General features: G+C 41.6%; 1 protein-coding gene across 2 annotated transcripts in view; it reads right to left on the reverse strand.

Moving 5' to 3' along the window:
* Window positions 1-16,734, reverse strand: part of GABRG3 (gamma-aminobutyric acid type A receptor subunit gamma3) — a 578,311-nt gene that overhangs the window by 514,238 nt on the left and 47,339 nt on the right. For both annotated transcript variants that reach the window (XM_024232594.2, XM_054531348.1), the window contains exon 3: window positions 7,877-7,944. In XM_024232594.2, coding sequence (XP_024088362.1) covers window positions 7,877-7,944 — 68 coding nt within the window. The remainder of the gene's footprint in view (window positions 1-7,876; window positions 7,945-16,734) is intronic.

Consider the following 16,734-nt stretch of genomic DNA (forward strand, 5'->3'; position numbering starts at 1 on the left):
AATTTGCAGAGATCATTCCCACATACCTTGCGTGGCTCCTGCAGGGTCTTACTCTATTGTTTTACTTACTAACATGTATATCTTAAATATTATTGTTCCTATTATTAGTGTGGAAAGAGTTATTCTTCCAGTGATGAAACAAATCTTGAACACACACACTTAATGTGCAAAGGTATTATTTTTCACTTCTTTTTTTAAATAAAATAAAACAAATAACACACTGACCATGTGGCCATGGGCAGACTTCTTAATTTGCCCCAACATAAAATGAGAGCATTAAGAGAACTGGCCCTGAGTTACATGCATGGCCTGAATCTTCAGTGATGGACTATTCTCTAACTCTGCAGAAAGAGGACGACAGGAGATCCACAAAGCCAGAGGAGATGTATGCTTTTCTGGAATAGAAAACATCAAATTAAGGCATCAACACAGGCATATACGTTTTCATACAGGGTAAGTTGTGCATGCTTCTCATATGGAGAAGTCATGATGAGTTAGATGGTATCCCTCACATTTTAAGGTGAATGACAACGATCTGGAGATCCTGTTAAAATGCAGATTCTGATTCAAGGAGATCTGGGGTTTGGCATGATTCTCTGCATTTCTAACAAGCTTGCCAGTAATGCCAATTCCTCAGGTCCAAAGGCCATGAACACTGAGGAGAGAATTCATGGATGACATAAAACTGAAAGTGTCACAAAATTTACAGGTTGTAATATAATAGCAAGAACAGCAAGAATAGCAACAAACAATCCTTTTGAACATTTACTATATACTATATTAATGCATAAAACCACAATAAAAACTATGACAGCAATACAATTTTTTCATTTTTCAAATGGAAAATGAAATATTGCTCATTTTATGAAATAATATTAAAACCACATATAAGACCATCATCCTCTTAAACAACTGAAAAGGGCCACATGCTTTTTCCATCTAAAGCTAATATTGCTAAAATAAATACATAATTCGTATCCTTTAGTGTCATTCAAAGCATCATTATTTTATAGAAAAAACCTGAAAACAATGGACCCTAGAAAATCCTCTTATTCGCTAACCTGAAGGCAGTTCAGGAGGTTACCAAAGCGACAACAACAAAAATCTCCCAGTCAGATTGTATCTGCTTTGACTCTGCTCCAACTTACTTTTCCTTGCTAGCTATCCAGAATCAATCCTTATTCCACCTAAACTTAAATTTCCAAATCAATGATGCATGGCTAGGATGGGATACCTTGCAGTAGACTGGCACTCTCACTAAGAGCAAGCGAGAAAGCTAAGCAAAAATCCATTTGGAGAAGCCAAAACAGAGGCAGCAGGCTCACCATGGTAAACATTTCCTGCACGCCACTTCCCCTGAGAACTTGTCTTCTGCTGACAGGGCACGTAATGTGAAAACCTGGACAGAGACAATAAAGAACCCGGGAGAGCTTGAGGGAAAAACTGGCCAAGGAGTCAGAAAAGGAGGGGCCACAATTTCAGGGAATATGAATGTCAGAGAAGAAAGCCAACCAATACTGGCTATCTCCTCGACACATTTACTGACTAAGTTGTATAACATAAGAGGTTAAAAAACAATAGTAAAAATGGCTTAAAAAGAAGGGCTGTATTTTCAGCCATTTTTTGGTGTTGACACATTCCAGGCCCTCAGTTGGGACCTCTGGGGAACGATGCAGAAAGGTAGGGGAACCAGAGCCCAGTGGAGCCCTCTGCAAGGCCAGCTCAGACCTACAGAGAGGCAAGGGAAAAACCACCCAATGCCTCTACAAATCTTTGTACACAATGAAAATCACCAGGTGATATGGTTTGGATGTTTCATCCCCTCCAAATCTCATGTTAAAATGTGATTCCCTTGTTGGATGTGGGGCCTGGCGGGAGGTGTTTGCATCATAGACATGGATCCCTCATGAATAGCTTAGCGCTGTCCTCATGGTAATGAGTGAGTTCTCACTGTTAGTTCACAAGAGATCTGGTTGTTTAAAAGAGGCTGGCACCTCCTCCCTCTCTCTCTTGCTCCCTGTCACCATTGACATGCTGGTTCCCCCTTCACCTCTGCCATGATTGGAAGCTTCCTGAGGCTCTCATCAGAAGCAGATGCTGGTGCCACGCTTGTACAGCCAGCAGAACTGTGAACCAAGTAAACCTCTTTTCTTTATAAATTACCCAGTTTCACATATTCCTTTACAGCAATACAAACAAACTAATACATCAGGCATACCAAGTAATAGAAAGAAGCAAGAAAACAGACATTAGAAATGGAACCAGAGATGGCAGCAGGGACTTCATGGTTAATGTGTTCCAGAAAACAGATTGCAAGATGGAGAATCTCACCAGAGAACTAACATACATTAGACAGAATCAAATTAAAATTTTCGAACTGAAAACATAATAACTGAAATCAAGAACTCAATAGACAGCTTTAAAAGATCACAGGACAGAGATGAAGAGTAACTTCATACGCCGAAAAATGGAGTGCAAAGGAAGAAATAAAAAACAGCACAAGCATAAAAGCAAGTGGGACCTGGGAGAAACATGTAACCTTCATATGACCAGAGTCCTAGAACGGTGCCAAAACAATATTGAAGAAATAATGGCCACTCTTTTTCAAACACTGCTGAAAGTTATCAAACTACAGATGCAAAAACTGCTAAGAACTTTACGCAGGAGAAATGCAAAGAAAAAACAAGGTCAGGGGCACCATGGTGCTTCAGCTGTCACTTATTTTAAACTTTCCTGAGTTTAGATGACTCCAAAAGAGTTCCACAAAGCAATAGATCATCCTCCAGTAATGTCCAAATGGAATTTACCTTCCACAGGCCCTAATCAGGACTTGGTATCCTGACTTCACTTCTTAAAGCTTCAGCCACAAGCAGAATGGAGCAGAGATAAGGTTGAGAGGCCTCATGTGTTCTCTTATGATTTCTCTGGCTGCATGTCATCTTCTCAGTTTTAAACATGTAGGTTATCTATCATATAATATAATTCTGGTGATGTTGGACCTGTCCCACAATCCACAGAGCCATCCCATTAATTTCTGGTAACACATGGTCACTCTATAGTCACATACAAGTCTTAGATTTCCTCAGATGAATTAGTATCAGTACTTTTTAAAACGAAGGAAAAAAAGCCATCCTACAAGTCTTAGATTTCCGCAGATGAATTAGTATCAGTACTTTTTAAAACGAAGGAAAAAAAGCCATCCTACAAGGCTGACTATTGTATAATTTGAAGTATATGACACTTAGGAAAAAGCAAAACTATGGAAACAGTAAAAATATCAGTGGTTGCCAGCGTCTGGGCAGAGGAAGGGATAAACAGGTGGAGCACAGAGGATTTAAGGGCAGTGCCACTAGTCTTAAGATACTATAGTGGCAGATACATGGCATTAGACATCTGTCGAAATCCATAAAATAAACAACACCAAAAGTGAATCCTAATGTAAGCCAAAGGCTTTGGATGATAAAGATGGATTAAGGTGCATTCACCCATTGTAACAAATAAAATACACTAACGCAAGATGTTAATAATAATGTGTGGTGTGGTGTGTGTGTGTGTGTATGTGTGTGTGTGTCTGACTGTCTGTCTGTAGAGGAAAATATACAGGGGAACTCTACTTTCTGCTCAATTTTTATGTAAACCTAAAAATGCTCAAAAAATAAAATTTATTAATTTTATTCTTAAAAAAAAAACACAGAAAAGCAATCCTAACACTGAGCCTTTTATGTCTTGAGTTCCATGTTAAGGCTGTGACCCTACAGGTATGTACAGCTGCTGTGTGTCCTTATTGATTAGGAAACAAAGCCAGGGCTTTGTTGCCAAGCAGGGCACACTCAGAACCTTGCTCTAAGATCTCCTCCACAAGCTCCCACTTACTGGACACAAACAAGCAGAAAGGTCAATATCTTCTCCACCAAGGTCCTGTGAAGATTAAAGGATTTGGGGTCAATAGCACAGAGTAAGTGTCAGAGTATTGGTTTTCTTCTTTGCTTTCCTAAAAGGCTGCTTGAAGTGGATATTCTCAAAAATAAACTCACAAGCTCCCTTGCATGTAGCTTTCCTGGTGTGGAAACAAACCACGCACACTTTCTAGGATGAATGGTACACATTTAGGTATGTTGCAGCAACAAAGGCAGAGGATGCTGTGAAAGCTTCATGTAAAGGAACATTCCCCTGGTCCCATTTCTAATCTCAATAACTAGAAAAAGCATAAACAGCTCCAGGATAAACAAGATAAAGATAATCTATTAAACAATAGATTGAGACACAACTTCATTTCCACTCAATAGAAGGAATGGCTGAGGCGGAACCTTCAGTGTTAATAATATCAATAAAAGGCAGAAAGTGTGACAGAAGGAGGAGGAAGAAGAGGAAGGAGAAGGTGAAATAGTCATTGCTCCCTGTTTCATTGATTGTTAAATGACTATTTGGACAAGAAGCCATAATTTTACCAGGCTTTACCTTTATGGTCAAAGCCCCAATACAAATTTACATCCTTAAACCCTGTCTGCATCTCTAAATTGTGCTTCTTCTCATCTTCTATTCTTTGATTGTTTTAGTCTTTCTTATATTCTTTTTTATTGCTAACTCAGTCCCCAATACCCACCTACACCGTCAGTTCTCTACTTTCAAATTTCTATTATTTTTCCTAAGATCTGTGTTTCATTTTTAAGCCCTTTACTTCTTTTAAAATTGCGTTGTTTGGTTTCACAGACATAGCAGGTATATGTAATGTGCTCAGCAATGTGAGATGCCTTCATCATTCTGGCGTACCAGCAAAGCATTCGCAGCGCAAAGGTAAGAAACACTCATTCTTCCAGAAGTGGTCCCCGAGGCCCCTGCCTCCTGAGGGCTTTGAAACTTCCCTCAGGCCAGCCAGAGCCTGCCAGCTCCAGGCTGCTTAGAAGGGAACCTCCCTCCACTCTGGCACTCAGCTCATCCACAGACTTGCCCCACCAAAGCAGGCCTTGGTTCATGGTGTCTCACCTTCACCCAGCACGGTGCCTCACATTAGTCGGATGGCAAATGTGCGTGAAGGAACAGAGAGAGACACACAGCAACTAGCCCAAGGAGAACATGGGAATTAAACATGTAAATGTGCATGTGTGTGCATGTGTGTGTGCCTGTGTGCGTGCGTGTGTGTGTGCCTGTGTGTGTGCCTGTGTGTGCGTGTGATGCGTGTCTGCACGCATACGTGTGTGTGCCTGTGTGTGTGCATGAGTGTGTGCATGTGTGCCTGCGTGTGTGTGTGTGCGTTTTAAACAAACCCTTGCCTGCCCTCTATGCTTTGCTGAGCCAAGGTAGGCTAGTAGTACGTTGTGTCTTCCTCAGGAAATCAGACTCCAGAATGGCCTAGACAGTGCCATCCCTGCTGAGCGCTGACTATGGCCTCGGCACTGTTTGCAGAGGAAAGCACTTGCTAGCATTCGGCTTCCCCAGGGCTGCGTGCCAGCTGCTTCCAACTCACACAGCAGCAGGCAGCCACACTGGCTCCCCACCCCTTCGGGAGGGTAGAGAGCCATGCTAGAAAGAAAACTAACTGGACTAAAGTTTCAAAATATTCAGGGCAAGTTTTACAAATGAGAGAGTTAATAGAAGAAAGCTTTCTACTCCACATCCTGCCACAGCTCAGCCTTGGAAACCTGCTGTGTCAGCCTCCAGATGAGCAGGACGCTGGTGCACACGTGTTCTTCTCCCGGGCCCAGGGCTTATGATGCCCCCGGCCATTCTAAGGTCATTTCTCACCCCACAGGGAAGGATCAGAGTTCATGATTTCAAGTCCCTAATGCGAGCTCTGCATCATCATGTAGTTTTTGTTTTTTTTCAGGGAGAGAGGGGTCTGACTAGTGATCTTACTGGATTTCTTTTTTTTTTTTTTTTTGAGATGAAGTCTAGCTCTGTAGCCCAGGCTGGAGTGCAGTGGCTTGATCTTGGCTCACTGCAACCTCCGCCTCCCGGATTCAAGCGATTCTTCTGCCTCAGCCTCTCGAGTAGCTGAGACTACAGGCGCCTGCCACCATGCCCAGCTGATTTTTTGTATTTTTAGTAGAGACGGGGTTTCATCACGTTGACCAGGCTGGTCTCGAACTCCTGACCTCGTGATCTGCCTGCCTCAGCCTCTCAAAATGCTGGGATTACAGGTGTGAGCCACCGTGCCTGGGCTGGATTTGAACTAATCTCATGAAATATGACCTGCTCAGATCTCTGATGGGAAAAGGTTTTCACGGTTTCCAAATGCAGGGATCTGTTTTGGATGAAGAGAAGGCTGAGGTCTGACCCTTAACTGCAGCTTCAGGGCCTTGCTCACAGCTGCCCCCATGTGCCTCTCCAGGCATCTCTCCACACATCACTCCCTCGTCCCCAGCTGTGTGATGCACTCTGTCCTCCTGTGTTACTAAGGACCTTCAAACTTTATCCCACCTAGCAAACTCTTGCCTATCCGTCAAGTTTCAGATGAAGAGGACCTCACTGGAGAAGTCCCTCCCACTCCTGCAGCAGGGCCGTATCACCCTGAAGGAGCCTGTCACTCACTCGGCCTCCTTCTCTGCAGCCCGTGATTTCCACATGAAAATTCCCGTCGATTCCAATAACAAAGCCTAACACGAGGCACAAAGTAAATTCTAAAGTTAAAGGCCTGCAGGAAAATCCCTCTATATGCAAATGCAATTGACTTCCTGTAATAATTCTGTAACCATATATCCAGGAAGGCACTTCTTCTTTGAGTGTTAGACATAAATACATGTTAGACATAAAGGTGTTGAATAAACGGTTGTGGAACAAATGCAAGAAAATAAAACTCCAGAACAAGAAACATACATAAGAAAGGGTTACTCTATGCCGTCAACTGAATAATGACATTTCAGGAAAAGGGAATATTACACTCACAACTTGATTTTAATATACAGCCATCTGCAGCACATAGGTTGTGTGAAATAATTCTCCTTTATTCATTCCACTTCTTTGCTCCAGTTTAGGGATGATATGGAGATTTTTTAAGTGAATCACCCACAAATATAACTTTACCCCTGCATGGAACCCTTATATCACCAGAGAAAAGAACACTTTTAAAATCTGGCAATGAAAAGAAATGATTTTGCAACTAATTTTGGAGGGGTTATTTCCATCCACAGAGCACTGCAATGAAAAGAAGACATTTAAGTCAGCATTTTGGCAATTCCCCTCCCTCGGCCTCACATGTCTCCCCAAATCAGGAGCAAATGTGCAGGGAGCACAGGCAGGACCTCCGCAGGCGGGAGCTCCTGACAACGCTTGAGGCTGCAATTGCCAGGCCTGCTCCAATTGCCAGGCCTGCTCGGGGATCCTAGGTAATCCTGTTAACCCCTTGCTGGCAGGTGGACTGTGGCCTTCAGCCCACCACAGAAGGCTCTCACCCTAACGTATTCCAATACCCCCACACTTGCTTCATAGCCAGGCACTTTTGCACAGGGAAGGGCTTCTTTCACATCCAATAGTTCTTGAGCTGAATTGGCTTATAAGCCTGTGGGAATACCCTACTCGGGGAAAGCACATATTTGATCCCATACTAAAAAGCAGAGGCAGTTTATTTATTCTCAAAGTCCAAACTGAAGACAAAAGTATAATCTGAGTGATCTCGAATCCTTTCCTAAGAAACACTATAAAAGACAGGTCTCTTGGATATTGAAAGAAGAAACTAAAAGTCGAAATGCTACTACCATCACAAGCTCTATTTCTTCATTTCTTTTTTACCATTTTCAATATTCCAATAAGTGCTAACAGATTTAAGAAGTCAGTGTGGGTTTTAAACCTGCATGATAAATCTCAAAAAGAAATCCACAATGAGAATGTAACAAGAAGAGGTGCAACAGCCGTTAGATCAGAAAATAAAGGAGCTTCTTACCATGTTTATTGATGACACGGGACCAATGCTGTTAACATAAATGTCAACGTCAATTACGGTCGGTTTTACTGTGGAGAAAAATACATGTATGTTAATACTTCGTGCCGGAGAAAGACAGAGGAGAGCACATTCAAGTCCTAAAGTCTCATACATAGCATCACAAGGACATGGTGGAAACACATATGAGCAGGGCTTTCTTTGGGACTTCTCTTGTAATTATAATTCAAGCCCTGCCTGCCTTTCTTTACAAAATTCTCGAAGGATGAGAGATTCTTACTTGTATCCTTTCAGTTCTATCTAGGAAAATAGAATATTTATACACTGCAAGTTGCCAGTCATAGAAGACTATAAAGATATACCATAACGTTACTTAAGCTGATTTTTATGGCAAAGATAGGAGATACAAGGTGAGCTGCTGCATGAGTAATTTAATGTCAAAGTTTTGCTATAAAGCTCAACACAAGAGAGAAGCAATGTCAGTGACGTTGTTGGGTTATGTGTCCACCACATAGCTGTCTAGCTATCCTTCCAAAGCAAAGCAACTCAAGGCAAAGTTCTAGCGAGTCTATACACCAATAAAAAATGAGAAATATTATTTATTGTTATCAATATAACTTAAAGATACATAAACGCACATACATCACAGAGTTTAAATCCAACTCAAAACACAATGGAATGTTAATAAGTCAAAGAATTACTGTTTCAACTATGAAGGCATAACATTTATATAATCACAGGTTGATCTCTCTAACGCCGTATGTCAGAGGCTGCCCTGGCTCATTTGGCTTTAAGGGAAATCAGTTTCTCTTTTGATGGCAGCAAAAGAACTGAGCAAGCCTGATAATAAGACAGCTGAGCCCATGGACCTCTGAGTCGGGGGCTGATGTCCTCTGAAAGGAGGATATTCCCTTCACCCTGCACTCAGTGACTGACGAAGGATGGGGCAGAGCCCATTCCAGAAAATTTCTGCCCAGGAGGAATATGAACAAGACTCCTGAACCTTTCCCCATGAAACAGACTGTTTCTATAGAAACAAGAGTGTAGTCTATGCAATTATGTCAATGTGCTTCCTTCAATTTTGCTGAAGAACTGAACATTCACAAATGGAATTCCACACTCTGCTTCTGCAACAATGAATGGCAGCTCTGAGCTCTCAGTCTTGTAAAATTGCACATAAACTGGTCTGTGCCCTGGGCAACGATCCCCAGACCTTCACGTAACGAAAACAATGATAATGACTTTGAACCAACTCCTACAACGTCTGTCAGTACAGCCAAGTCATGTGAGCTGCAAGAGTGGCTGGCATTTTGGAAAATGCCCCAACACAATTCCATGCACTATGTATATGGTGCTTAAGCTTCATAAAAGGAGTACTCTTCATTTTAGACTAAGCTTTGCTAACTACTATGGAAATTAGGTAGCATCTTTCTTCAAATTATTGGATTCAACAAGTGTTCCATCTCCAAACACTGCAGAACCTTTGATTATGCTATACCAAAGGGTGTTAAGTCAGTCGGTTAAGGACCTACTTTTAGCGAGAGAGTTTTCTGGTTGTTGCATACAACTTATTAGACTTTGGGCTTCCAGAGTTTTTTATATCATTAAATAAAAAGAACCAACAAACATACAGCCTTAACAGCCTGCAGTGAGAAGCAGCAAGTGTAATAAGTGCAACAGTGCCATGAAGGGTGTAAGAGATAAGAGTTTGCAATAAGTGTGCACACACACACACACTTGCAAAATGCCAAGGAAAATGAAGAGCTTTTAGTAGATGCTTTTTTTTTTTTTTTTTGAGACAGGGTCTTGCTTTGTCTCCCATGGTGGAGTGCAATGGCACAATCTCAGCTCACGGCAACCTCTGCCTCCAGGGTTCAAGCGATTCTCCTGACTCAGCCTCCCAAGTAGCTGGGATTACAGGCACCTGCCACCACGCCCAGCTAATTTTGTATTTTTAGTAGAGACAGGGTTTCACCATGTTAGCCAGGTTGGTTTTGAACTCCTGACCTCAAGTGATCTGCCCACCTCAGCCTCCCAAAGTGCTGGGAATACAGGCATGAGCCACCGTGCCTGGCCAGTAGATGCTCTTTTAAGCAGAGTCATGCTAACGTAAATGAAGCATTAGAATAGTGGCTCTGACAGTAGAATCCAAGAAGGAGATTGGCCACAGGCAGCTGAAGGTTTATAATTCAAAGACTCAAGACTACACCCTGACAAATGATCTTCCACAAAGTTGCCAAGACTGTTCAATGAGGGAATGGACAATCTTTTCAACCAACAGTACTGGGAAAACTGGATATCCACAGGCAAAAGAATGAAGTTGGACCCTTACCTTATGCCATAACAAAAATTAACTCAAAATGGACTTGAGACCTAACTGTAAGGCCTAAAACTACAAAACTATCAGAAGAAAACATGGCAGAAAGCTTCTTGACATTGGATTTAACAACAATCTCTTGGATATAACACCAGAAGATCAGGCAACAAAAGAAAAATAAATGAATTTGACTATAACAAAATTTAAGACTTCTGCACATATAGGGCACAACAGAGTAAAAAGACAACCCATTGAGTAGGAGAAAATATTTGCAAATTGTATCTCTGATAAGTGGTTAATATCCAGAATACATAAAGAACTCCTAGAACTCAACAACAAAAACAAACTAACCTGATTTAAATGGCAAAAAAAACGTAAATAGACATTTCCTCCAAGAAGATATACAAATGGACAATAAGCACATGAAGACATCATTAGTTATTAGAGAACTGCAAATCAAAACCACAAAATAACACCTCACACCCATTCGGATGGCTACTACTAAAAACAAACAAACAACAATAACAGTAACAGAAAATAACAAGTGCCAGTCAGGATATGAAGAAATTCGAATCCTTGTGCACTGTTTGTGTGAAGAAAAATGATATACCCACTGTGGAAAATGGTAGAGTGATTCCTCAAAAAAACTAAAAATACAATTACCATATGATCCAGTAGTTCCACTTCTGGGTATACATCCAAAGGAATTAAAAGGAGGGGCTCAAACAGATTGAACGGCTATGCTAATAATATTATTCACAGTAGCCAAAAGGTAGAAACAATTCAAGTGCTCATTGACAAATGAACGGATTTAAAAAATGGAGTATACATAGACAATGGAATATTATTTTGCCTTAAAGAGGAAGGATATTGTCGTATTGAGCTGGCTTCTCAAAACTCCAAGAAGTTTCTCTCTAAAATCAAACTTACGACAGCATGATTTACTTTAGAAAAACTGAGGAGAGGAAAAAAAAGGGTAGAAAAAAAGACAGAGAAGTTGTGCTTGGCTCAGCATGGGTTCACAGGGCATGGGTTCTGCAGTCATCTGCCAGGGAAAGGTGGCAGGGCAGGAAGGCATCCCAGAGGAATGAGCCTATGGATTTACACAGAGCCCCAGAGCATGGAGGTGGCAGGCATCCAGGGCCACAAGGACCAGTAGTCATAGTCACTTAGTTCTTTCTGAGTTGAGTCTTTTGATTAATACCTCTTACAAAAGATAGTTCTCATGCAAATTTTTTAACTTACTGTATTTTATTACTTATTTATTTTGAGGCAGGGTCTTGCTCTGCTGCCCACGCTGGAGTGCAGTGGTGCAATCATGGCTCGCTGCAGCCTGGACCTCCTGGGCTCAGGCAATCCTCCCATCTCAGCCTCCTAAGTAACTAGGACTACAGGCACACACAACATATCAGGCTGATTTTTTAAATTTTTTGCAGAAACAGGGTCTCGCTATGTTGCCCAGGCTGGTCTTGAACTTTCAGATTCAAACAGCCTTTCCACTTGGGCCTCCCAAAGTGCTGAGATTACAGGTGTGAGCCACTGGGCTCAGCCACTCACATAAATTTCAAGTAAGTGTCTGCAGTCTTTTAGGGAAATTAACTTAATATACAGTAGTGGAGAAGAAAAGATGTATTTCCTTTCTCTGAATCCCTACCTTATATGATTACTTCCTATTTTTAGGTCATGGGCACCTTTTAGCACCCTCAACAAGAAAAGCTGGTCTTTGGAAGGCAAGTCTGTGTGATTCACCCTCACCCTTCCCACAGCATCTGACACTGTAGGTGACCCCTGGATGTTGCATTACTATGGTTCGTAAAAATTGCAGTTGTAAAGTTATAATTACTTAACTTTACATGTTAAATGCTCATGAGCTTGCCAACTGCAACATGAAAAAATATGTTCTTTTCTCTTTTAATTTTTCTATTGATACATAACAGATGTACATATTTTTAGGACACGTGTTAATTTAATACATTTATATAGTCTATAAAGATCAAATCAGTGTAATTGGAATATCCATTGCCTTAAATATTTGTCTTTTCTTTGTGCTAGGAACATCTGAATTATTCCTTTTCAGTTATTTTGAAATATACAATAGATTCTTATAAACAACAGTCACCTTACTGATTATCTAGCACTGTCTTACTTTTGAAAAAGAATAATTTTTAAATGTCCCCTAGAACATGATGATGATTACAAGCTGACCCAAGTAGTTAAGCGGGAAAAGAGTTGATAAAAGATCGTCTGAGACAAAGATGTTCCTAAAAATAATCATCTGTTACAACAAAAATTATATTACCTCCATGGAGAGGAAAAAGTGGAGAGTGACATTGCAAGAGCAAGTGAAACCATGAATATTCATTCATAAACAAGCGAGAGATAGAAAACAACAGGCCGGGCGTGGTGGCTCAAGCCGGTAATCCCAGCACTTCCGAAGGCCGAGGCGGGCGGACCATGAGTTCAGGAGATAGAGACCATCCTGGCTAACACAGTGAAACCCCGTCTCTGCTAAAAATACGAAAAAATTATCCAGGCGTGGTGGCAGGCGCCTGCAGTCCCAGCTACTCAGGAGGCTGAGTCAGGAGAATGGCATGAACCCAGGAGGCAGAGCTTGCAGTGAGCCAAGATAGCGCCACTGCGCTCCAGCCTGGGCAACAGAGCAAGACTCTGTCTCAAAAAAAAAGAGATAGAAAACAACAGAAACAGAGATTCCAACAGAAGAGCTACAGGACCAATAGGTGTTGACAGGGACAAAAAGGTGAAGGGGAAAGAGGTCAAGGTGTTTACAGCTGTCCATGCAAGGGAATCCCTAAAGAGCTGCCCCAGACCAGCAGTGGGGATGAGACATGGAGACCCTAAGGAATTCTGAGCAGACATGTCAAGTGAGTCAACATGCCCATGGAGGATGCGGCCCAGCTGCAGAGGGGCTCAGCTACTCACCAGCTCTATCATCTCGAAAAGTTTCTTCAGATCTCTGTGCCTCAGTTCCTGTACGTGGAAGAGAGGCTGAAAACAGAACCTAATTCAAGATGAGGGTACAGGGCCGGGCTGTTACGCAGTAAATAGTGGGTGCTCAGTACATTTTTAGCTATGGTTGTTAAGGCCCCTGGAATTAAACGCAGAATAGAATGCCAAAATATTGCATTTGCTGCCTTTCAAATAATGTTTACGTTTAAAAATCACCCTAGGCACTTAAGTTTCTATTTCTTCATGAAAAGAGTAAATATGACATAAGTATTTAAATATCAGCACATGAATTTTCAGAAGATGAATAAATAACATTAACTCTCATGCCCCCAACGCATAAAAGGCTCTTCCAATAACCGGGAACCTCTCTTCCATCTTTCCTGCCTTTGGGGACAAGGGTGGGGAACAGGGGCTCATCTGTCCCTTTCCTTTTCCTAAACTAAGAGTCCCACTGAACACAATGATGTATTAGGCAGAGGATCCCCTACACCCCATCACCAACCTTCCTTCAGTTCTGCCTTCTCTTCCTCTGCTAATGTCCACAGACGAAGGATGATAAGATTTATTACATGGCACTGTGCTAAGCACTTTGCATTTAATCAGTACGCAGTAGCATTCCTGTTCCCATTTTACAGAGAGGAAGTTAAAATAGGAGTGAGGAGTGACTTAACTGGGATTCTGCAGCTTCACCAAAGCAGAGAATCCGGGGTTCCTCAACCTCCTGGAGTTTCTATTTTGGTAGTGAGGCTTCAAGAGACTCTACGCTGGGCGCGGTGGCTCACACCTGTGATCCCAGTACTTTGGGAGGCCAAGGTGGGGGGATCACGAGGTCAGGAGATTGAGACCATCCTGGCTAACATGGTGAAACCCCGTTTCTACTAAAAATACAAAAAAAATTAGCCAGGCGTGGTGGCGGGCGCCTGTAGTCCCAGCTGCTCGGGAGGCTGAGGCAGGAGAATGGCATGAACCCGGGAGGCAGAGCTTGCAGTGAGCCCAGATTGTGCCACTGCACTCCAGCCTGGGTGACAGAGCAAGACTCCATCTCAAAAAAAAAAAGAAAAAAAGAGAGACTCTAGGGAACAAATACTTCAATGGGATTAGTACTGTTTTTTATCATCATCATCATCATCATGATTATCGTGACAAATAATCTTTCAAGAATTTTTTAAACACAAATTCTCTGTCTCTGAGGATTATATTAAACCTATCCATAGCATCTCAGTGAAGATTTGTTTTCAAATGCTTTTTTTCTAACTTGGAGAATACTATTATGGGGACTAAGTGGAAGAATTTGGGTAAAAAGTACATGGGATAAGCAAACTTGGTCAATATTGCAGTTTTGCCAATACTCTGAGTCCATGCAAAAATGTTTTCTATAACTTAGTATTGAAGCCCTGAGATGGTAAAGTCACTATCACAGGTCCCATTCCAGCTCAGTTAAGGTCCTATTTGGCCAATTTACTTGGCTCCGACCCTTAAATATGGGGTTTACAGCTAATCCTATTTCCATTAATCCCAGAACTATAGATGTCAACTCCAAAGCCCTCACCCCTTTCCCAAACACCCTTTAAATATGTGATCTCAAGAAGGCCACCAAGAGTTGACAAAGAAAAAGATAAGGTTATTGTCATTTCACTGTGGGTCAGATACGATAAGTAACATGGAAGGAGGCAAACAGTGACATTCTACATTTTTGCACATTCATATAAAATATACTACTAGAATTCCCATTCTTAAAAGAATAAAAACACTGGTGTTAAGTTCAGAACCACAAATCCTTCAGAGCTCTGATGGGTAGGTGCTCGAAAGCTCAGATCTAAATTTCCACCTCCTGAAAGGGTTTGATGATAAGAATATAAGAGAATTGAGGAAGGCATCTGCCAAGTCTAGTAATGTTATAAATTTGACTCTAAAGTAGCCATATGGCCTTGAGAAAGTCACTTAAATTTGATGGGGCTTATTTTCTCCATCTATAAACTGAATATTTGAAGTAAGTTCTTTTTTCAACCACGAATTCTGTTCGTTATAACAGGAAAGATAAGTTTTTAACAACTCCCTTCATAATAGCAGCTTCTCCCTTCCACCATCTGGCAGGGAATGTGGAACTGCACTGACCAGCAGAGCTGTCTGTTCAGAGCAGATGTGAAGGGCTAACTGCACTATGCCTTTAATAAAGAGAGCACTGAGGATGGTATGAAAATTCTCAGTGCTTGACAAACCTCACTGTACCTGAGTGACATGAACAAAGTGACACCAGCAAGATGGCAGAGTAGGAAGCCCCAGACCCTACTTTCCACGTGAAGCCACTGACTTAACCACACGATACAGACCAACTGCCTCTGTGAGAAATCTAGAATACAATTCAGAGGTCTCTGCAGCACCCCTGGCCAGTGCAAAGCCAACCACACAGAAGTCCCCGTAGGAAAATTCCTGGCACACACATGCCAGAGTGCCTCCCGCCAAGTACCATGGGGTGTGTTCAGGAGAACATTCCCAACTTCTCCCTGAGGAAAGAAAGAAAAAAGTAGAATATTTTCAACATTCTGACTTTTTGTGGGGCTGCCCAAGGGACTGGTTTCTGTGTCCTCTGAATTTAAGTGCTTAGAAGAACAGGGTGGCAGGTTGGTGGACTCAGAACAGAGGCAATGAAACATGGCTTGTTTTACCACCAGAGTCTGCAGTACCACTGAACGACAGCAGGGGGAGTGCCAGTACCTCAGTTTGCTACACCACCAAAGAAACTGCAGTACCACAGACAGACATCAGAGGGAGCCCCTGAGTAGAAAGCAACACAGCCTTCCATTATTATTAACTTGGTGCAAAAGTAATTGCGGTTCTTGTTAATTACTTTTGCACCAACCTAATACATTAAGTGTGCAAGTCTGGGGAGTACGCATCCCAAGAAAAGGCTTTAGAGGTCTCCAGAGTCTCTGGCCATGCTGATTGGTGAAAGTCCTTCCTGCATTAAACCAGACCACAAAGACTGGGCCCGAGGTAACAAATTAAATATCCTGAAACTAACCCTAAAGGCATGGGAATATATGAATTAGCAGATAAATAATTCAAAATAACTGTCGTAAGGATGTTCAATGACATAAAGGAAGGCACAGATGGAAAAAACTAATGAAATTTTAAAAAATGAACAAAATGATAATATCAGAAAAGAGACAGAAACTAAGAAGAAGAAACAAACATAACTACTGGGAGTGAGGAATACATTAAGCGAATTTAAAAATTCACGAGAAGTACTCAATAGCAGACTTGGTCAAAGAGAAGAAAGAATCAGTAAATTCAAGAACAGGATTTTTTAAATTATCAAGACAAAGAAGCAAAAACAAAAAAAAGAGTGAAGCAAAGCGGAGAGAGCCTAAGGGACTTATGGTAGAGTGTTGAGCAGAATAACATATGCATTATGGGAATTTAAAAGGAAGAAAGGGGGAAAGAGACTCTTTGAAGAAATAATGGCTGAAAACTTCCCAAATCTGAGGAAAGAAATGGACATACATAATCAAGAAGCTAAAAGAACCACAAGTAGAATAAAAATAAAGAGATCTACAAAGAGACACATCATAATCCA

Source organism: Pongo abelii, chromosome 16, assembly GCF_028885655.2.
Source record: "Pongo abelii isolate AG06213 chromosome 16, NHGRI_mPonAbe1-v2.0_pri, whole genome shotgun sequence".
NCBI classification, from domain to species: Eukaryota; Metazoa; Chordata; class Mammalia; order Primates; family Hominidae; genus Pongo; species Pongo abelii.